At 41.9% G+C, this 23,547-nt stretch overlaps 1 protein-coding gene across 4 annotated transcripts in view; it reads right to left on the reverse strand.

Moving 5' to 3' along the window:
* ADCY2 (adenylate cyclase 2) overlaps window positions 1-23,547 on the reverse strand; it is a 401,614-nt gene that overhangs the window by 115,510 nt on the left and 262,557 nt on the right. For all 4 annotated transcript variants that reach the window (XR_005063085.2, XM_073238029.1, XM_037024865.2 and 1 more), the window contains exons 5-7: window positions 8,298-8,446; window positions 5,489-5,600; window positions 1,130-1,257 (exon numbers count right to left, since the gene is read on the reverse strand). Coding sequence is in view for 3 of the 4 variants with exons in the window: in XM_073238029.1 (XP_073094130.1) it covers window positions 1,130-1,257; window positions 5,489-5,600; window positions 8,298-8,446 (389 nt within the window). In the remaining variant the exon portion in view is untranslated. The remainder of the gene's footprint in view (window positions 1-1,129; window positions 1,258-5,488; window positions 5,601-8,297; window positions 8,447-23,547) is intronic.

A 23,547-nucleotide genomic window follows, 5' to 3' on the forward strand; every position in this document is an offset into this window, starting at 1 on the left:
CATGTGGGAAGCAGAGTCCACACCTACTGCCTTCCCTCTGCAATTCTTTCTCTGACTCAACTCTGTCCACTGCCTCCCATTCCCTGCCTGCCCTGCAGTGGCCTGTAGCAATTGCCAGTGAGTTAGTGGATCTGGAACACTTGGCCTCCCAGACTCAACTGAGGCGTCACTGAGGGGCTGCATTACATTTGCCCCAAGCAGTGCTGGGAACCCCACCTGCAAACCTTTGCCACTTCAGTGCAGGACCTATGTACATGATGGGCTAAACACAGGAAGAGCCTGTCTTGTTGCCCCCTAAAGCCCCATTTAGTCAAATAGTACATTAGGCACACACAATTCCTATCCTTTTTAGACCAAAAATATGTGGAGGATAAGGCAAAATCACTTGACTAAGACAGGCAATCAAAAAAACCCCAATGACCTATACTCTTTCAATCATACAATCAACAGACAAGAGTGTTTACCATTTATAAGAATATTCTGGCTTCTACAAAGGGCATTCCCTACTAGAGAAGCATGCATTATGGTTCTTGCAATGAAAACCAACTTTGTATTTCACACTTCTGCTCTAAACCTGTCAACTGTAATGATAGCATTATTCCACATAAGTAAATCTCTAGAATTATAAGGAAAAGATATAATATAGAAAATATAACTAGGGATATAAAGTGAAACTAAATTCACAGAGCTAAGCATGTTTGACTAGATGAAGTAGTTTGGGGACTGGATTTTTAACTTAAGTGCAGTCTGGTGGTCAAAACTCCTTTCTCTCTTAGAACTTGAGCGTAGTCATAGCATTTGCCAGAAATCAAGAGAGAGAATTAAGAGTAGAAACTTTTCCTTAAGATCAAAGAAGATGTTTACATTTTTTGATCACTTTTGAAACAAACAAGACCGTCCCTGCCATTAGGTTTCTAACTTGGTTTTGCCAAAATCTTACAAGAACATACAGAACATTTACAGAGGTCATACTTTGGACTGAGTTACTCACATGCCAGTACATGGGTCTCTGCACAACATACAGTGATGTACTTAATGCCAGAGACAGAAAGAGAATTAGGTGTGAGTGAGAATTACAACTCAAGATGATTAAATGGTTAAAAAAGATCTTCCTACGCATCACACTTACTTGATGGCTTCACACATATCCAGCCCCATTTTTACACAATTCTTGGCATGGTTAGGGAGTGATATAGGGAGTCCGGACACACAGTAGTAGCAGTCTCCCAAAATTTTTATTCTCATGCATTCATTTTCCTGGAAGAAGAAATCAGAGAATTTCAGCTGCAATAAGCACTTACATAACTATTTAGAATCACTGATTGCTAGTTGTACTGACATTGGCACAGTGGACTGCATTTTGGGGAAGGGGAAATGAGAACTTGCTAGGTTTCCCTTGATTAACCAATAAAAATGAACCATCCTCACCCAAAAAAAGGAAGGATAAGAAGAGGAGGAAGAAAGAAAAAATAAAGAGAATGTTCTGGAATGATTTACACTTAACATTAGTGCAGATGTGTAATGACAGGATCATTCTTTTTAGTCCAAACATTCCCAGACATGGAGGGTAGAAGGACACATTCTGTGGACAGAGGTCTTCTCACGGCAGAGAAAGGCAGCCAGAGCTCTGTAGGGATTAGGATCTTTTATCTCCACCCACTGTGCTCATGGGTGTCTTCATTTATTTTAAAGCCAAAGCAGATTGTTACCTGCAAACATGCATCTTCTGACAGACATCTCCACAATATAATAAGACACCATTCAACACTGCCAAGTAACTTAAAACTTAATTGTGATTTTAGGTTAAATTATTTTAATATAAAATTAGACTAATTCATTATTGTTCTTGGCTGGCTTGTATTTCTATTATATAATGAAATTAACTTCATTCATATGCAGCAATCCTACATCCACCTCCAACCTTTTCAGCTAGCTGACAGACTGTTCACTAAAAGAAAACAGAATAAAGATGTGCCAAACACAGATGTTTTCCTACTTAACACAAATACAGGCTTCTGTATAAACTGAACAAGTTTGAAATAATAAATGGACATAAGATCTTATTCTTAAGCATGTGTTAGGGTGTGCTGAAGATTTTGCCTATTTCTTTCCCTGTCTAATAGCACAAAGGCTAGGGCATATTTTTATACCTACCTTTGGCTCTACAGATAATATGTCTAGTAATTTCTGATAAAAATATCATTAAGTAACTGAAAATGTAAATAATAGTTATTTGTTAGAGTTTCCCCTCCATACTTCCTAGATATGTTGAATCTAGAAAAAAAAGTTAAGGTTAATAACAGCTAATGCTTGGCACTGTTATTGGAGATCAGTTGGCCATGTGTGTATGGGTTATTTCTGCTCTCTCTATTCTGTTCCATTGGTATATTTGTCTGTTTTATCTGCCACTATCATATTGTTTCAATTCTGAAGCTTCATAGCATCTTTTGAAACAGGAAGTGTGATACTTCCCACTTTGCTCTTCTTGCTCAAAATTGCTTTCACTATTTGGCATCTTTTGTGGTTCTGTATGAATTTTAGGATTTTTTAAAAATCATGGTAAAAATGCACCATCAGGATTTTGAAAGGTATTATACTGAATCTATAAATGGCTTTGAGTATTATGAACATTTTAACAATATTAATTCTTCCAACTCATGAACATGGGGTATTTTTCAACTTATTTGTGTCTTTCCAGATTTCTCCCATCAATGTTTTATTACTTTCTTTCACTTGTTTGGTTAGGTTTATCCCTAAATATTTTATTCTTATTGATACTAATATAAATGGAATTTTCTTGATTTCCTTTCCAGATACTTCATTGTTAGTGTATAGAGACACAATTGGTTTTTGCACATTGGTTTTATATCTGCCACTTAACTGAATTTTTTTTATCAGTTCTAATAGGTTTTTGCAAACTCTTTTGGGATTTTTATTTATAATGTCATGTCATCTGAAAACAGAGATCATTTTACTTATTCCTTTCTGATTTGGATACCTTTTATTTCTTTTTCTTGCAGAGGACTTTGAGTACTATGTTGAACAGAATTAGTGAAAGTAGACATCCTTGCCTTGTTTCCAACCTTAGAGGAAAAACTATTTGTTACTGTGTTGAAGTAAGTTCCTTCTATACATTATAAGCTGAGAGTTTTTATTATGAAAGGGTGTTTAATTTTGTCAAGTGCTTTTTCTGCCTGTATTGAGATAAGCACATGATTTTTGTCTTTCATTCTGTTAATGTAGTTTATCATATGGATTGATTTATGTGTGTTGAACCATCTTTGCAATCCAGGGATAAATCCTACTTGGTCATGGTGTATTGTCCTTTTCATGCGCTGTTGAATTTGGTTTGCAAAGTAAAATAAGCCTGACACAGGACAAATACTATGTAATCCCACTTACCTGAGGAATCTAGAACAGTCAGAGAATGGTGGGTGGGGGTGGCATGGGGTAGGGAGGAACTGGTCCAAGGGTACAAAGTTACAGTTATACAGGATGACTAAGTCCTAGAGATCTACTGTAGAGCATAGTGTTTATAGTTAACAATACTGAATTGTATACTTGTAAATGTGCAAGGAAGGTGGACCTTATCTTAAGTATTTTAATAGCAAAAGAACAAGAAGAAGAAGGAGAACAAGAAAGAAAAGCAAAGAAAGAGGAAGGTAGTAAGGAAGGAAGGAAGGAGGGAAGGAAAGAAAAAGAAAGGAAACTTTCTAATGGAACATATATGATTACAGCATAGACTGTGGTGATGGTTTCAACGGTTGCACTTATTCCCAAGTTCATTAAGTTGCATACATTAAGTATGTACAAGTTTTTGTATGTTAATTATACCTCTATAAAGTGGCTTAAATTTTGTTTGAAAAATAGAAACAGGAAATGAGCCATGATTTTGAATTTCACAGCTTAAAATGATGGGCTTTATGCAATATTCACCCAATGACTGTGCTGTTTGCTCACGACCCTTCCCGACTCCACGTTATTTAACCATGAATCATGCTGCCCTCATACCCAACAACGGATGGACCAAGCCATCCTAGGCCAGACTCTGATTCTGCCTGGATATCTTTTGTATTAATGATTAGGAACAGGAAGTCACACTGAGTACTTCTGTTATAGGCAATGGGTTGTGTCTTTCCCAAATTCATACGCTGAGATGCTAAGCCCTCTGGTACCTGGGAACATGACTTTATTTGTCATTAGGCTCATTACAGATAGAATTACTTAAGATGAGGTCATACAGGTGCAGGGTGGGCCCCTAATCAAAATTACTGGTGCTTCAATAAAAAGGGGGAATTTGGACCCAGAGACCCACACATAGGGAGAATGTCACAGGAATACTGGAGCTATGTTGGGACCTGCCAAGGTAGGGACATTTCTTTCCCATGCGACCAACCAGTAGCTCAGCAAAAACAACCTTTCATTAATTCAAACTTTCAAAACAGCAAACTTCAACCTTCCTTTTCCTATAAATGAGCACTCATAAATCTCAACCTTTTCCTTTGGTCTGTTAAAGGAAGGAAGTAGAGAACACACTGATTTTTTTAAATCTCCAGTGAGAGATGTCATGGCCAGTGGGGCAGTGTAAGACACCTCATGGAAAATCAACCCAGAGTGACTGTGAAGGTCAGAAAGCCCATTGATTCCCACGAGGCTCAGCTGTGATGTTCAGTATTCATCACAAGTAAGATGAATCTTGCAGCGAGCTAAATTTGGGACCAACTCTTCCATAGGTAAGTAGTGCATTTTAATAAGCATCATAAAGTATTTTTTGTTGGAAACAATTCAAAGAAAGAATTAGGCTGACTGGAAACATTTTATGAGAAAGGGCTGGCAAGAAAGAAAACAAAATTTCTTCATCAACATTCCCACCAGAATAATGTTCCAATAAATAAATTCTAGAATGGTTTTAGCCCACTTGGCATCATTCCTCTCTGGGTAATCTCCCATAAATGAGCACAGGGATGGCAAATACTGAATTCACATTTCCCAAGTGGCACAAGGGTCATGGATAAAGTGAGACAATAGTAAGTACAGGGCTTGAACAGAAGGTATTTAGGGGTTCTTCCAGAGTGCTGCTTAGCCATATGTGTGCATGATAGTTCCGACTGGAGTAGAGGATATCGTTTCCAACTGTTTGACATGGAAATGCCTAAAAAGAGGTGTAGAGCCGCATAGAGCAGAGAGATGTGCAAATTAAATCTCATCATCTTGAATGTACTTATTACTTATTATATGTGTGCTGATTTATATGTAAGCAGAAGTTTTAAGAATAGATGAAAACGTGCTAATTAAATGCTACAGCATTTTTCATCCTGATACGGGTCTGAGATTTATCAGGGCCCAATGCAAATGAATCTAACAAATTCACACACCACATTTCTCAAGGGTACATTTTTTATGAAAAAGTAAAAAATTGGTAAGGGACTAGAGCTAGCAAGCCAAGATTTTATGTATGCTCCAAGTCAAAGGGAATACTAGTACTCACCTTAGCAATTTGATCGAATTTTCCAAAGAGTTCATTCAGCATGTGGACCAATTCTCCTGGGGAGCAGTCACTGGCCAGCCGGGTGAACCCCACAATGTCAGCATACAGGATACTGTGGGAACAGGAGCCAGTGTTTGCAAGTTTATATTCATTAACAAGATAATGACAGTTTTTCCCATTAAAAATGTATAATCTTATTTTATATCTTATAAGAAAATTTGTTATATATTTTCATAAGAAAAATGTCATTTCCCTAGCTAGGGAATGCACAAACATTTTGCTCACCTTTCCTATTAAAAAAATCTTTTTTATGCTAAATTTCTATAATTAAAATGGGAGAGAAGAGTCCTGTGATGCCTTTGTCCATTCTAGCCCATTATTACTGATCACCTTTCTTCCCTCAGGCCAGTCCCTCCTTCCCTCTTTTACATGATAATTGTCCATCGTGAGGGCTCATGACACTGTCATAATTCTGACATCAAATGAGTGTGCTTGTATTTTGAATTGTTATGTACATTTATAGTGTAAGAATTCTTAAAGTAGAAAAAACACAATAATAAAAGTCAAATTCTATTTTTATTGATTCAAACAAAAAGTTAGAATAATAGTTTTTTTTTAAGAAGAGTAAGTACTTAAGAAAGATTCTGGATTACTCCATCCTACCAGGTTGAAGTGGACTGGGTACATTTTCCTAATGGGGCAATCCGCTAAGCAGATAAGGAGGCCAACAATGTCCAATGACAGTGAGAGTAAGTGTATAAAGGCACCGAGCAGAGTGGAGAGAGCAGTGGGTGGGGGGCAAGAAGCTGAAGAGTCCAGGACAGTCACTCTTCGGAAAGGAGAGTGCACCTTCCCTTCACAGATGCACATGCTCTGGGACAAATGTGAGATTCCTTTGAGTTTTGTCCTTGTTTGGTTCATCTTGAGGGGTCATGATGGGGAAACAGCAGTAGGGTGAGCATTACCCCTTTTCTGTACAATAACATGTTTATGGTTTGTATAGAGGCCTCATAAAGGCGCCTACAATTCCAGCTAGCATTTTGAGATTCAGGTAGCATGGTAAGGAAGACTAGTTAGAGAATGTGTAAAAATCTTTCTAGAATCTGGAAGTAGTTTCAGAGTTGGGTGAGGGCGCTGGATTAAGGGATGTGTGTTTACTTTAAAAGATGTGATGGATTTGTGAATGTTTCAGCAGTAGCAGAAGGAGTCAGAGGAAGATGATGCAGATTCAGGAAGCAGCTGGTCGCTGTTACTTCTATGTCTATAAATTCCTCTCTACCTTCTCACCTCCTCCTCCTTATTATCCTTAGATAGTAAAGAGCTAGTAAACATTATTAACTGAGAATAGACATTTCATTGAATGAATGGTTCAAAGGAGAACTAAAACTCAGCAACTGACCTTTTTGTTACTATCTGCAAACCTAGTAATTCTCACTAAAAACCCCAAGCCCTCGGATGCTGACTGGGCATCTGCATAACCCAGGCATCATGCTGCTGCTTTGGTTATACCCATCCTGTTGCAGGATGAAAGTCCCATATGTTTTTGCATCTCTTTTAAAAATAATTGCTAGTCTATGCCATTTAAGCTTTTACAGTTCTAAGTTACTTTAGGATCCCAAATATATTCTATGAATTTAAATTTAATCCAATACTGCAAACATATTCTAGATAATCTTTGAAGGCAGTTGAAGCTGCTTCACCAATCCTTTGCCTTCAGTAATGAGGTAGTCAGCTTCCAAGATGGGCCCAGGGATCTTCACCTTCTGAACCTCACGCCTGAGTAAGAGCCCCTCCCACACTGGATAGGGCTGACCTGTGTAATCACTGTGATATTGCAGAAATGACAGATGTGGCCTTCCAAGGCTAGATCATAAAAGATATTACAACTTCCACCTAGCTCTGTTTTGGATCTTCACTCTGGGGAAGCAAGCTGCTTCGCTGTGAGGACATTCTACCTACGGAAAGGTCCAGTGGTGAGGAACTGAGGCTGCCAGCCAACAGCCAGGTGGACCTGCCAACCACAGGAGGGGCACCTGAGCAGCAGATCAACAGCAAAGCTGGCTGACACCTAGCCTACAGCCTTATAAGAGAGCATAAGCCAGAGCCACCTGACTAAGCGGCTCCCAAATTCCAACCCACAGAAACGGTAGATAATGTTTGTTGTAGTTTTAAGCCACTAAACTTGGGGTATTTGTTATGCAGAAATTGATAATTCATAGAGATCACACGAGGAGCCTTTACCAAGTGCCTGAGGCTGGAGGTGTCTTCTGTCATTTTCGTAGGTCTATTTGTTGCTGGATTACATTACAGCTTGAAGATATTCTGAGATCCTGTTTATATTCATAGACACAGCCATGTTTACCTGTACATGTTTGGAATATCCAGCACAGGACTTAAAAATATTTCCTAAGATGGGAGGGGCATTGTTTATTTTCATACAGTTAAGGCTGAAAACAGCACTATGTTGTCAGTTACTATGAATGTTGGTTCTTTAATTCTTTAGGAGAGACACTTAAAAGCTTGAGGGCAGCCCAGTGCTGTAAATCATTTTACTCCTTAACATGTGTGAATACTCTTCGAGTATGTTTAGCTTTTTATTAATCCCCCCAGGTGGTGAGGACTTTGCAAAAAAAAGTTTTTTTTAATTAGAAGTATTTTTAAAGGTGGATGGAATGTCAAGCACTCAAGCACTCCACATTAACAGTTCCAAGGGAGACACGACATGTAGGATGTAGGCTCCCAGTTAAAAATGTCCCCACTCCACAGATGGGCTCTCAGGCTTGCCGGGGAGCAGAACAGAGCAGCAGACCTTACGTTGGTGTGTCGCTTGACATACAGGTTGTGGAAGTTGTTGGTGTTTTCCATGTGGCCGGCCCTGGGGCCCTGCAGCCTCTGGATGATCTCAGCTTTCATTTCCATGGCTATGTGTGCGGGCAGCAGGGACAGCAGCAGCCGCTCCTGGAATGAGGGGTAGGAGGCCAGAGATGGCAGATCATTACGGAAATACCCGAGGAACATCTAAGACTCTCACTGACTGGTAGCGGGCCAATCTCAGGGCTCTTTCAAACAAGTTAAAATAAAGATTCTACAAATACATACTGAAAAAAAATCAAATCTTCTCAAGTCACTGTGCTATCATTACTTATTATTTATTGAGTTCTAAGTATGTGTTGTTCTTCAGCGTGCAGAATAGAAGGGGGCAAAGTCATTTCCCCCAAGGTTATTATTTATCTATTTTCATTTTAAAGTAGTGAAGCAGAAAGAATATTAAAATGCCAGAAACCAGTGGATAGTCTGATAGAAAACACTCATTTTTGCCTGCTTGTTCATTCGAGAGATAAAGTACAAGTTTTATTGCATTTTGGAAAGTCCACTGATTTTTCACGTCTCCTAAATAAGATAGTCAAATATTTTCAAATATTTCATTTCCTCTATGATGACCACCCCTTTAGTGAGCCTAAACTATTAGAAAGACGGAGTCGGAAATATTAGCTTCTATAAAATGTCAGCTATAAGAAATTATGGGTGGAACACACATAAATGGCAACATATGAGTTTTGCTTATATTTTTGGTCTCCAAATTCAATAAATAATAACATGAAATATTACACTTATTTTAATATATGCTTATTTTAGAGTGGCACTTTTCCATTCTCTTTAAGGAAAATATACATTTTTTTTTTGAGAAAGAATCACAGAGGCAATCTTAGAAAGTTTATATTCATCCTAGAATATTTTAAACATTAGTGTAGAAAACACCATATTCTTCAGGTGTTGTGAATTTGGCAACTGATATTCTGTGTTGATTAAAAGAACATTTGAATGAATCATTTTTTCCATCTTCTACATTTTTTCTCTCTCTCTCTCTTAAGTTGTTTTGTACACAAAATGGTGAAAAAGTAGGGGAAGAGGGGAAACTGAGTTTTGTCCCCAAGTTCACCGGGCCAGGTGCCATGACCTGGGCCACCCCCGTGCACATCACTTTGTCAGCTGCTGGGAACTTGTGCTGAGGTTGCAGAGAGCAGGCCATGTTGAAACGGGAAGACCCTCACCACAGCCCACCCTGAGCCTGCTCCAGGGAAATTCATATGCAACGTCAACAGGAGACGGAGCAGATGCCTGTGGGGGGTGGGCTCAGTGTTATCAGGACTGGTGTAACTGAAAGTTAGTCATTTGTCTATTCATTTGTTTATTCACCCATTTACTTTCTGTTAAATTCTCCTTGATGTTTCCATTTAAACTAAGAAATGAAATGAGGAAATCAAAAGTTTTTAAGTCCATAAATGTCCATATGTACATCTGGGGAAATATACATTAATCTGAATTGTACAAAATAATGAGGATAATGTCGTGTTATCTAAGATATAACAGAAATGAAATCTACCATGACATAACGCAAACAATGAGATGGGGTGAGTGGAGTTAAAATGTCCTGAGGTCTAGGATTGTGTGGAAAATGGTAAAGACAGCAATTACTATTAGGTTTCAACAAATCAACTGTGGATACCATTTCTACATTAGCAGCAAAAATAATGTATGAGTAATGGGCTAACAGTGAAAATGGAAAATAAATTCTTAATCTAAAATAAGTCAACAAACAAGAGTCAAAGGAAACCTGTTTTGATAGTTCAAATAGAAAATAAATCATCAAGTGGCAGCTATTAGCCTAGTACCAGAAATTACATTAAATATAAATGAACTCCAGTTATTTGACTAATATTGTCAGATTGGGTTTTTCAAAAGACAAAATTTAACTCTACTTACAATAAACACATTTTAAATATGGGAATACAGAAATATTGGAAATAAGCAGATATACCAAAGAAACATAAATTTTGAAAATCCTAATGAAAAGAAAGCTGGTATATCTGGAAAAACAGACTTTGTAGATATTTCAGTCTTTGGGGGAAGGATGGACAAATCCAAGTATTTTTACAACTTTTTGTTGTTATTCTGTTTTGTAGAGGAGGAAATGTAGAAGTTTTATTGTGGACATTGGAGGTAAATTCCCTAAGGTGGTTCCTTCTACCCAGAGAGACTGGGGGTAGGAAGGGAAGTGTTCTCCTGGGAGAAGAGTTCCTGGAAAGCAGCATTTGCTCTGTAGTTATTTACTGAATGAATGAATGAATGATCTGCTGTGCATGTTATCTGGGCACATTAAAGAAAACCCCAAATCCAAAGCTTCTGCTCATTGGTGCTGGTTACAGTGGAGACCAGGGAGACAGTGCTCAGGCTTTAAAATCATATCAATGACCTTCTTGATCATAAATGTCAGACCGAGGCAAAACGTGGATCAGTGATGTTCACATGAACGGAAACCTAACTATTCTGCAAATAAGGGAGTGATTGCTTTAGGTTTTCCTCTCTGGTAGACAATCCCACCGTGGGTGTGGGCCAGGAGAACAGAGGGAAGCAGCCAAAGAGCCATGTAGTGGGGGAGACACTGGAGCTTCCTATCAGCAGGCTGCCCCCCAGGGGAGGGAACACTGAGTGCCCCCAAATTGGGAAATGGCTGGTGAACATCAGCAACCATTTGGAATTATACTTTGATTTGATTCCTATTCTGAGCTCTAATTCCCCTTTTATTATTCTCCAAATTTCACTAACGATGTAACAACATAGAAGCATCATGTAGCTTAAAGGTAAGGAGATGAGTTCAAAATTTTAGACTTAAGCAAAATGTTGAAAGAGGAGGACACAGTTCCAACTGTGTAAGACATCTCAGCATCCCAGAGGCTGGGATGAGCAACACCAGGAGGATGGGTAATACTGATTTCAACAATGGAAAAAGAAATCAAGTAATATTTTGGTTTAGTCAAGAAAGAGGAGGCCCCAGAAAAATAGAGACACTTGGAACTGAGAATACCAAGAACCTACTGATGACATCAAAGTAAGTTGTTCATACTATAAAACTCAAAAAAAAGTCTGTGTCCTTGTCAGGCACAAATTGAGAATTCAATATGATTGGTTGATGGCCTGGTATCAATACAAATCTGATTCTTTTCTGCACTCAGAACTCACTTGAAAAGGACAACAGGATTTACATTTGAAGTAAATGGCACCTAACTCCCTTTTGTAAGCTTGATATAAAAAGTTCCTCCATCGTCTACTCACCTTTGGTTGCCCATCCTCCCAGGACGTACATTTGCCACTCATCTTCAATTCTTCCTTGTTTTGGCCTTTGTGACCAACAAGATGGTTAGATATTTGGGAAGCTATGTCATAAAACACACAGCACATCCAAGGGAAGTCCTTAGCAGACAGACCTTGTCCCTTAAAGTCTGGGACTGAGCTCTGCATCATCTGAATCCATTTCCTTAGATGTTGACTGTACTAGATTACTGAGTCATTCTGTGTGGGATGGTCACTGTTTCTTCTTTCTGTTTATTGATCAATGTATTGGGTGATTGGGTAAGAGGCAAAAAAGGAGTCAGAATGTCCAAAATGTACTTTAACAAATAGAGGAAAGCTGGTAAAGAAAGTGTGAAATTGCCATCAATAAAAATTAGGAAACCTTTCTGGTCACACTTGAACACATGAACAGAGCACCCCAAGATGGGGGAACAGAGAGGCATGTTACTCCAAGATGCCATCAAATCTGTCATAATCAAAGCAAATGACGTTGAATATAAATTCGTTAACTTCTAAAGCAGCAATAAGAAATGTCAGCATGCAGAATATAAGATTATGAATCTGGACCTCGGCTCTGTATTTGGAAAGTTCAGTGGAACCTGTGTCTACAGAGATGTCTGGTGATTGACTTAATTAGATTAAAACCAAATCTGCACTCTTTCTGATGGGTGGCAGATGCCTCAGGGCTTAGAAAAACTAAATTGTGCCGAAGCACAATGCTCAGTTTACATAGTTCTGTACTATTATCTTATGATGATTATCTGTGTGTGCACATAGATTTGGCGCCATCTTCCATAGAATTTAAAACAATCAGTAGACTTTTACAGTGTTTACAGTAGTTTCTAGTCATGCTCCTTGCAGCTGGTGCTGTCAACGACCGACTTATACTCCCTCTGTCTTCCTCAGGGGCCACCTGCAGTTTGCTGCTTGGTTTTCTGTGTCTTAACCAATGAGGAAGGGATAGATGAATAAACACCCCAGCTCCTGTGCCCACACCCCTCAGTGGGTGGACTGCAGCATATAGCACACTTCCCTCTGAGTGTCTCCAGCAGGACTGAGCCCCTATTTCCACCAGGGCCTCCTTTCAATGGTTGACCTCCTGCCGGCCCACTCCCTCACTCCTCTACCAGGAACCACTTCCCAACCAAATGACTATATCCAGATCCTCATCTTAGGGTCTGCTTGGGGTAAACCTAACAGACATTTCTAAGCATCTTCTTTCTTTCTGTAATAAGAATAAACTAATCCCGAAAAGAACTCAGAGCCAGACTTTCCTGAAAGACATTCTCCATGAACAAAAAAGAAAAGTCAATTTAGTAATTCTGTTTCATGCCCATAGCTTCATTTAATGACCAAATTAAAGTGTGGTCTGGTCTTTATTTTAGATGCAGATATAGACCCTTTACAGGTAGTTTGAAAAATACAGGAGGTAAACTTTGTATGTTGTGTAGACCAAAATTTTATTTTTTTTTAAGTGTTAAACAATCTGTGTGAATTGTGACTGGAATAAAGATTTTAGTAACAGCCAACCAGACAAATGAAAGAACCCAAGGCTTCCACGGTGCGGTGTCATTCTGGTCCCAGCAGTGCACGGTGAAGCCTCTGCCTGAAGCTTCTGAATAGCATCTGTGCTTCAGGGACTGCACATGCCCTCCTGATGACCACGGCATGGGCCAACGAGGTGAGCTCAGATGTGGTGAATCAAGGCACTCTTAAATTTGTCTTTCTTCCCTAATAAAATACTGTACTCTAAAAGAAAATCCCAATATTATGGCACATGTGATAAATTTCAACTCAATTCATAATCTGACAAGGTTAGGATTTCCATTAATATTTCAGACTTCTGCTAATGTAATCATGTGGTCTGTCAAATGGTCTGGAAGCAACGCGCAAATATAAATGCTTAATATGCAAGATATAACCGAGCAACACTACCTTTCCCAGTACACTGGAGTAATTCCTTAAGGGGCCTTGTGGGAAATCAAGTTGTCATTAAATTGATTGAGGTTCACCATTACTACTTCTTTCTCTTGCTAGAAAAGATCGTCTAACTACAGAGGATTTGTCTAATTCCAGAATATTCAGAGATTATCTGATGAAGAACTTGGTCTTGGTTTGAGGGTCCATTTCAACACATCCCTGTATTAAACCTCTAATTGTTATTCATTAGCCATAAAGTTCTCCTAGAATTTGTTCTATTAGATTGGGCCTATTAGAAGAGCTACAGAGTCAGAAAATTTCAATGTACTATTGATCAAAGTTCAGGACACTCTGTGCTATGAAGAGTCTCTAATATAATGAAATAAAGCAGTATTATAACTTCATATTTTTATGTGATTTTTGATATTATTTCAGTTGCTAGGAAAATCCAGTTTAAGCAAAGAAGGCTTGCACTTATATTTTGAGTTAAGATATAGAAATGCATGTCACATTGTCCTTTAATAAACCATGTATACAATAAATATTTAAATCTGCTTTACTTCTCAAAAGGATGACAGTGATATGTTCCTTTCCTAAGAATTTGATTTTTTTTTCTCCTTATTTCTGTTTAGTTCCTATTTTAAGGGCAATTCAATTAGACCAGGATGCCAAACTAATGCAAGGAACAGAAGGGATATTGTGATAGCTCTGTTCCATCGGGAACAGAAAAAATGATCAGAATGGAGAGTAATCAGACCTGTTGGCAGCCACTAGGTTCATGCAGGTTCATGGTGCTGAGGAGACAGATGATTCCATTCAAAAGGGTCCTACGGTATGAAAAAATTTCAGTGTCCTTTGGAAATCAAATGCTGGAAACACTATACTTGGAAAATACTTGCCAGGTACACAGAGATATGTCAACACCTCTGTCAGCTCCTGCCTTCTCCTGCAGCCAGTCTCGTGTCTGCAGGTCTTTCAGAACTTTCATTGGTGGCAATCACCATCCACAGCACACCCCCAAAGTGAAGTTTTTACCAGCACACCCCCAAAGTGAAATTCTCATAACAACTCCTACTGTGCTGTTTCCCATTGTACAATTTGGTTTATTTTTCTTAGGTCTTCATAGAAATCTTGCTTCACATCAATCAGAACACACTGAATACTCTATTTGAAAGCTCCTCCTTTATCTTTCTTTGATTTTTACAAAAAATTCAGTCATCACCACTATGTCTGACGGACAGTAGCTGCACTTTGTAGTAGAAACAGCTCTGAAAGGGGAGATGTGGGTTCCTGCCTTTTCTCTGCCACTGTTCAGAAGACCTTAACCAAATCACACTGGCCTTTGAGTCCTATTTGGGTTGTTTAAATAATACCTTTATTGAACTAGGTGAGTTGCTCTCCACGTCTGTGTAAGTTCCCAACCTTTAATAGAACCCAGCAGGCCCTTCCTAAAACTTATCTCTCACTGTTTTGGAGCTGAACAGTCCCTTCTACAAAACAGCAAGTCCTGTCATTGTACACATGATCGCATGCACACTATACATATATTGCAGGCATACACATTTCAGTTTTCAAATGCTGGTCACATTCAATTTCATTTAAATTTAAACATTTTTCACCAAAAAAGGGGCAAACTAGGATACAGGTTTAGCTCAGAGTGACTATAGTGAGGTGACAGTCATTAGGGAGTCAAGACCTACTTCACAGCCACTGACTGCTCTTTCTCCACTCAGAACAGCTGCTGAGCTCAGTTAGACTTGGACGGCCATGATGCTCTTGGAGAGCACATCATTAACAGAAGGTGGAAGAATGGAATTATGTCCGCATGCGATTGCTCTCCAGTTCAGAGAGCTCAGAGAACAAAGCAGCTATCCAATCAAGTTTTAAACTGTGTCTGTAGTCATGGGTGACAGCAAATTGATCCTTCTAAACTTGAACTGTGTACATCAACCATCAATTCAATTCTCTAAACTAGAGCCTGTAGTGGGGAAAATAAAATCAGTCATGAAGTAGAAAGTATCCAATCCTTGGGTGAGAGAATATAGATACCCTATGATGAGAGGCCACCTCTGTTGCCTGTATGGCTGGCGCCCAGAGCAAGGTGGCACAGCGCCACACAGCCGTGCTCCTAATGCCAACCATGAGTGCTGAACAGGAGAGTACTGGAGTCTGCTGGGTGGAGTGAAGCTCCAGCTCCCTGTTAGACACGGTGAGAATGACCGCTTACTTTATTTCACCCTTCAGTACCTTGAGCTTCTAGTCTGGAGTGGGCCATTCTAAGCTTAGGTGTTCCAGTTTCTGAAACCCTGATGCATGTAAGAGAGGTGTGAAGGGCTGGGGTGGGGGCCAGAAGGGCGTGCAGCTTTGGAGAGACTAGTTCCTTCCACGTTGCCACTCATTTTTGCCTCAAATGCATGCCTTGCCTATAAGTTCATGTTTGGGCCATTCAGAATTGTTGACCAAAGAATAACAGAACTCTCTTTTACACGGAAATGAACTTTCTGTTCTTCCCAGGAAATTATGGAACTGCTCTACCTGGATGCAGAATCACTTCATTCAAGATTGTTTTCCCCATTCAACACATATTTACTGACTCTGTTCCATGCACCAGTTCCAATTCCAAGTGGCTTGCAGGTAGTATCCTGTTTAATTCACCCCCAAACCCAGTGAGGGAGATGGTATTACTTTCTCTGTTTTTACAAGAAGGAAACTGAAGACCGAAACAGGTTTGTGACTTGCTAAATGCCACACATCAAGCAGATGGCGGAGCCAGGACTGGAGCCCAAGCAGGTCTGCGGGGCTTAGAGCTCTTCTCCACCAGTCTGCTGAACTGTGTCCCCAAAACAGAGAGAACATGTGAACAGGCACAAGAAGGAAGAACAGCCTCAGCTAGTGATGGGGAAATTGCTCTGCACAGGAGTGTCCTGGGCACAATCAATTCCTTTTGTTCAATGAGAAGAATGCTCCTTTTTCCTAACTGTGCTGAACCTGGAGATTTGAATCCCAAAGCAAAATTACTGTTGGGCTGAGTTTCCTATACTATTGACAGCTCTCAGTCTCCTTCCACCTTCCAATCCAACCCCTGCCAGGAGTGCACCTGGGGCAACAGTGGAGCTCTGAGCAAATCACAGCTAACAACAGAAGGATTTCTTTGAAAAGGGAGTGAACTGAGGAGATTTCTGGAAGAAACTGCTTGACATTTCCCTCATGAACACACGGCTGGGTGCTGCAGTGGGCATTTGCTGCTTCTGCTGGGAATGTTAAGCTGAGTAGCTGGTTTGGAGACTTGATCCAAGGACTCGATAGAGCTGAGGTATCTGTTCAAATATCTGCTTCTATGTCCTGAAAAATTAAGTGCCCTGATGCCTGGTCTCCAGAGAAAAGCTTCCAAACACACAACCTCATGGATAATGCCCTTTAAATATTGTGCCTGCCCTCAGACACTAATTGTCCCCTTGGGCACTGAAGCGGTTGATGCCAAGAGACATATCCATCATTTCTGCATAGCATCAACTTTTCAAGGAAAGAATAGTAGATGAGAAAAGAGAGACAGCAGAACTGCACTAATTCTAATTCTGGTAATCATGCAATGTCCTTCACTTCCTCAGATAAAAATTAAAGATGCAAGCAGCAAATTGTACAGCAAAATCATCATGGTGAAAACTGAAGGGCTGTCACATTCCTAGAATTTTATTAAAAGTAACTCAAAGCAAATGACCATGGCTCACATGCAAGAATAAAGGTGCTCTTCTGTTGCATTTTGCTAGATTGTTAACTTACTACATGCCTGAGCTGTGTACGAATGCTGTTGGCACACAGCAATTTTTTCCACTTTGTCTTTAGAAAATACATTCTCCATAATCAGATGAAAGATTTTCTTTAAGGGATTCTTCCACCTCTGTCTCACAAACAGTTCTGTCTTGGGAGCAAGTCACAGCAGATATTAGCTAGAAACAGTGATTCTAGTTCAGGATCTTATATGCACCACTACCTGACAAGGAAAACTAGATCACAGCATGGAGCTTCTCTAATTTAAGAAAAATATCTTGTAGGTTTTACTCCAAGTTACATGACATGGTAACTCAAGTTTAAATCCTACAGGAAATGTAGCAGTACACCTTGATTTGGTGTGTTTTCTAACTCATTTATTTATTCTGATCATATGCATTCTTAAGAATTCATCAAAATTTTAAATTCATTGGAAGCAAATTGGAAGCCTGCGGGCTGCGCCTCACCAGCCAGGGCGGCTGACTGGCTTGCAGAGGGCACACATGCGTGTTGGTGTGTGTGCAAGGACCTGGAACACCTCTAGGTGGTCATGCCATTTCCTCGTACCCATTTACCTTTCTTGCCAATCCTCCAAACCCTGACTCCTCTCCCTCGGCTCTAGCAGCATCCGAGGCTGGAAGCTCTGGGCTGTGGGGTGCTGCCTTGTGCTTACAGGATGTTTGGCTGCATCTACCCCACAGGCTGAGATTAGACTCCAGGAGCTCCTACCCAGTAGAAGCAGTAGGACCTTCACCCCCATCTGTGGCAACCCAAACTGACTCCAGGCACTGCCAACTGCTGTCTGGGTGGGGTAAGAATCTCCCTGGCCGAGAACCACTGCTCTGGATGCGACACCCCTCCTTTGACCTTGAACTTTCCTCCCCTCCCCTTCTCTTACTTTCATTCCTTTGGACCCTGGACTCTGGTATGTCACTTCAATGACTTCCTTGGCCCCATCCTTCCCGATGGGAAAGCACACCTCTCTGGGCATCCCTCAGAAGTGCCCTAGGACTTCTCACACGCCATGGCCAGAGGTCATCAGGCTATGCTCACCTCTTGGGAATGCTAGGGCATGTCTTTATTCAGGGCAGCAAGTGTCCAACTGAAAAGATCCTCCTACTGTAGAAGAAAGAGAAATGGGTCTTGGGTGAAAACTCAGTGGTCTCTGTCACTTGCAGAGAACACAAATGCAGCATTTCCAAAATGGCACCCATCACCTTAGTTTGGCTAAAGGCTGTCCATCCACCCAGTTGTCCAAACAGAAACGTGCTCTCATTCCTGACCCCTCTTTCCTACTTACCTCCCCCGTGTCCAGTGAGGCAGTGATTCCTGTCCCTGATGCTGCAGAACTGGCCGCCCTCCCTCAACCCACTGCTATTACCCAGTTCTCTGCCAGCTCTGCCACCACGTGATAAGTTGGGCCTCCTAACCGGGCTGCCTACCTCCTGCCCTCCCGTCTCCCTCCTTTCTCTCTGCAGCAGAGGTCTTTCTAGCTTGGGAAGCAGCCAAACCAGGTCAGTCCCAGCTCTGACTGCTTCCGCCGACAAGGGCCAAACTCTCAGTATGTCACAGGACATGCTATGCCGCACAATCCACCTCCTTCGGTTCCTCCTCTTCCGCCTCCAGCCCGTGGTCCAGCCCTTCAGAATCACGTGCAGCCGGGCCAGCACCGCCCTCATCTCCCTGCGTGCTCCCCTGGGACCTGGACCACCCGCTCCCTCACTCCCCTCTCACTCTCACCCACCTTCCTCCACTAGGGTAGCCCCCCTAGTTCTTCAGGGGGGGTCTCTGACTCAGCCTCCATCACCTGCTCCCTGAGAGCTGTCCTGCCTGTGCTCCCCGCCCTCAGCTGCCTTAGGCGCCGTGTGCTGCTTAGCACTCTCCTTTTCCTTATTTGCAGGCACGGATCTAGGTGCTCACGTGAATTATGTCGTCAAAGGCTCTCTCATTGCCACTGCAGCGCAGGGCGGCGCGGAAGCCCGGAGCGCAGCGTGAAGAGCTCAGGGGAAATGAATAACTTATGAACAGCAGCCCTGCCCCAGTGAAAAGAAGATGAGCTTTCTGCCAGGAAACAAACCGAGATCAGCATGGGAATGAGGACTGAAGACGCTATATTACATTTAAAATATTGATTGATTAATTTGAATAACTACATCAGCATATGTAAGGTTGGGATTCTCAACGTGACTATGCCAATACAAGTATTTGTCAAACAGCAAACAGGTTTTTAAGAGCACCAGACTGACAGGTGGGAAGGCTGATGTCTGATACAATGCTAAATCCTACGCAGTGATTTCTAAGGAAAATAGCACATTATTCTCACCAGCTATGGGGCCCATGTGAACTTGAGCTCAAGCCTGGCTGAGAATAGGAATTTCAGGTATCTATTGCTGCAAAACAAATCACCCCCAAACTAGTGGTTTAGAACAATGTTGTCATTTTTTTTTTTCATGATTCTGTGGAGTGGCTGGGTGGCCCAACATGGCCCAGTTACACAGCTGCCTGGCAGCGGCTGCTTGGCCTCAGTTCTCTCCAGGTGGCCACTCACCTTCCATTAGCCTGGGCTGGCTTCTTGATGATGGCCTTTGGGCAGTGGTCCCAGAAAGCAAGAGGGGATGTTCAAGGGCTGCATAAAGCCGGGGTTCCAGCATCCCCACAGCATCACCTCCCCATAGTCTTGTACTCAGAGTGAGACACAAGCCCACTCAGATTCAGGAGATGGGGGAAAAAATTATGGTGTTTTCCATCAGACACAGACTGGGTGACAGATGCTCCGACATGCATGGTTCCAAAGGCGTGGTGGATACAAGGTCAATAATTCTACAGGTGCTGGAAGCTCAGGCTTCTCCATGACAGCCCCAGAGCCCAGTCTGCTCAAGTCGGACCTATGTTGGATTCCAACTCGACTGTATGTGAATTCACCTCATGTCCAGCTCTGCACATAACTTCTCTCTCTTTTAATTCTCGGGCAGACACTTGCTCCGGGAGGCACTGGGACTGCTTAGGTTTAGACACAAGGGGGCTGGCTCTTGGTGAGGAAATGACGTGAATGCTACTTCACTGTCTACTGCCATATGCACACTTTGGCTTCTACCTCAAATTGACACTCAGCAAATAATTCTTAGAAATGCCCTAACATAAACAAGATAGATGATGGAAATTAAACAGCTCTCTACAAATGCAATGAGTCATTTCAACTTATTTTCAGATTGCTTTTCACATGAATTAGCTAAGAAAAAGTAGGGTTTTTTGAGCACTAATGTTGACTTTTTGTCAAGAAAATAGGAGTAAATGAAAATTGGAAAGGATTGAGCAGATTTCTTTCAATAAACAATTTCATGAAGGAAAGGAGAAAGTTAATGAAATGGCATTCAGACATGGTTCATGATTCACTCTTCAGTGATCCATTGACATATCTGGGAATGTTCTGTTCTCAGTGATTTTACTAAAATGCTTTTCTAGTAGCTGATAAAAACATACCATACCACACCACCCAAAGCAAGATGTTCTATGCATATGATATATGCAATTATGATAGAGCAGAAAATCTTTAAGAGAAGCCCCCCAGACTTTCAATTCAATTGACAGACCTCAGGCTTCTTATTCAACTTGGATTCAATATTGACATTCACATAAATCTGATCCTTAGTCATCTTTTGTTCAATATTGCAAAACCAAAAAAAAAAGATGTTTTAAAGTACTATACCTTAAAAAGTGAAATAGAACTGTCTACTAACTTTCAAAACAATTATTTAAAACAAATCATGATAATAGCTACTGAATTTACAAACGTTCTCCTGTAGATGCACGCTTTTATTAGTAAAGATATGTACCTGCTAATTGGAATTTGCTAGCAGCAGTAGAACAGAATCAATCCAAACACTATAGATTACCTGGTGAACTCACCTATCCCTCCACCACTGCCACCAAACTTCAAGTCTAAGCAATTCCTCAGCGTTCACAGTCTGACCCTGTCCTGCAGACATGACTTTGCATGATTTCATGCGTAACATTCCCAAGAGAAAGGTCTGCTGGTTTCTCCCTGCATTCTCTCTCCTGCTGTATTTTGTTTTGTTTTGTTCTTACTTATTCTTTAAGACCTGCTCTTGCCCCTCTTTTTAAAGGGGATGAAAAAGCTGCTCACCAACAGGGCTGCAATGGGGTTAAAGGAGCAAATGTTTAAAAAGGACTTAGAACAGTGCCTGGCATGCAGGAAACCCAAATATGTCAGCCTTGATGACAGCCAAGTTTTCTTTGACTAGCTGGAGCCCACGTGTGTTGTTCTATTCTCTGACCTGGCACTGGTTTCATGGTTAGTGGTGCCCACTTCTTACGGGTTATACTCTTTCACTTGCATTGGTTCCCGGCTTATAGTCCTAATCACTTAGGAGGGAGAGTAGCAGGCAGACATAATACATTTTATTGACATATCCTTTGCAGTTCCAGATGTTTATTGTAGTTATTAAATGACCAGTAACTGCGGTTCCAGTTGTTGGTGACTATAAGTCTAAGTAAGAGAGGTGGCCAAATTCAGGTGTCATATAAAACTAGCAGAGGCAGGACTTCCCTCCTGTAATATCCAATAAGATAGGCCAACATCATACAAAACAACAAAGAAAATTCACCAACTACAGCAGCTGCATGGACAAGGGCATGCCCCAGCTCCACAAACCAAAACCCAGAGGCCAAGGAGGGAGAGAAGTTTCCAGAGCTGAATATGAGCAGGCACACTTGGCTCTGAACCCTGCCCACCCCTCCAAGAAATAGAACAAGTCCTGAGATTCCTACTAATACCCACAAACCTGGAGAGAGGCAATCTACAAGGCATTTTCAGTTTCTGACTGCCTGGTGGAAACAGTACTGTTCGAGCCACCCCAAAGGGTGCTCCTTCTAGATCCCAAATCTTAGGCAAAAACCCCATCAGCACCACAGCTGATAGTGGCGGGGATGGGGGAAGAGCACTCTGGGTTGGCTGGAGACTGACAGAGATGTGGACACCACCCTGTGGGCCCCCAGCTCACAGGGGACAGACCTAGGAGCCATCCTTCCTCTGTCCTCACCCTACATGGGACAGAGCAGGCGTGAAGAGCCCAGTGTCCACACACCAGGAGGATGTAAGTTGTCAAGGCAGGTAGGAAGCGCAGGGCACAGTCCCAGTGGTCTTTGGGACATGGCTCAGGGAAATGCCTTCCAGGATGCGACCACTGTCCTGGGGTCTGCCCTTCAGTCTCAGCTGTGAGCCCCCCTCTGAGGGCTCTGGCTACTGTGGACTGTCAGGGTCCCAGCTTCTGACTCCACCTCCTGCTTATTACCTTTGCTGTGGGGCCTTACTCTATACCAGTGGTTGCAACTGGGGACAGTTCTGTGCCCCCTGGGGGGCATCTGGCAGCGCCTGGAGATGCTTGTTGGCTGTCACACCTGGAGGATGATCGTGGGTGGAGGGCAGGGGCTGCTGCTCATCTGACAGGGCTCGGGGTACTTTTTTAGATAAAGCGTGGAAGGACCCGATGCCAGTGTCACCAGGGCTGAGGTGGGAACACCTGCTCTGGGCATCCTATTCACTGCCTTCTGGGTGTGTGCTATGTGTTTAAAATTTGGTTTTGCTTAAGAATGTGACAGAATAACTTGGTCTATAAAGTCACATTATATTTCTAGTCCTCTGGGAAGCACGGGAACCCACACACCCTGGAGAATGGCCCCATGTTGCTCACACAAGCATATGCAGGCTATTTTATGCTGAACAAAACAAGGGAGTTGTCAACCTCCAGGCCATGTGAGCCCACTCAGACCCTCGGGGTTGGCAGCAGAAATGGAGCTAAGCATGGCTGCAGGGCTGGGCTTGCCAGGGTGGCCGGATGGCACCGCATTAGTGTCCTAGGGCAGCTGGAGCAAAGCACCACAGCCTGGGCGGCTCACACAACAGAAATGCATTTCCTGGCGGTTCTGGAGGCTGGAGGTCCAAGCGTGAGGCGTGCCCGGGATGCATCCTTCCTGAGCCTCCCCCCTCGCTTGTGGGTCTGCCTTCTCCATGTGTCCTCATGGTCTTCCCTGTGTGTGTGTCTGTTTCTTAATCTCCTGTTCTTAGACGGACACCAGTCAGACTATATTAGTGCCCCTTGAATGGCCTCACTTCAACTGAAACCCCTACATAAAAGCCCTGTCTCTAAATACAGTCACATCCCGAGGTCCTGAGGCTTAGAGCCTCAGCATATGGATTTGGGGGGGACACAATTCAGCCC

This window comes from Manis javanica, chromosome 1 (assembly GCF_040802235.1).
Source record: "Manis javanica isolate MJ-LG chromosome 1, MJ_LKY, whole genome shotgun sequence".
Taxonomy (NCBI): Eukaryota; Metazoa; Chordata; class Mammalia; order Pholidota; family Manidae; genus Manis; species Manis javanica.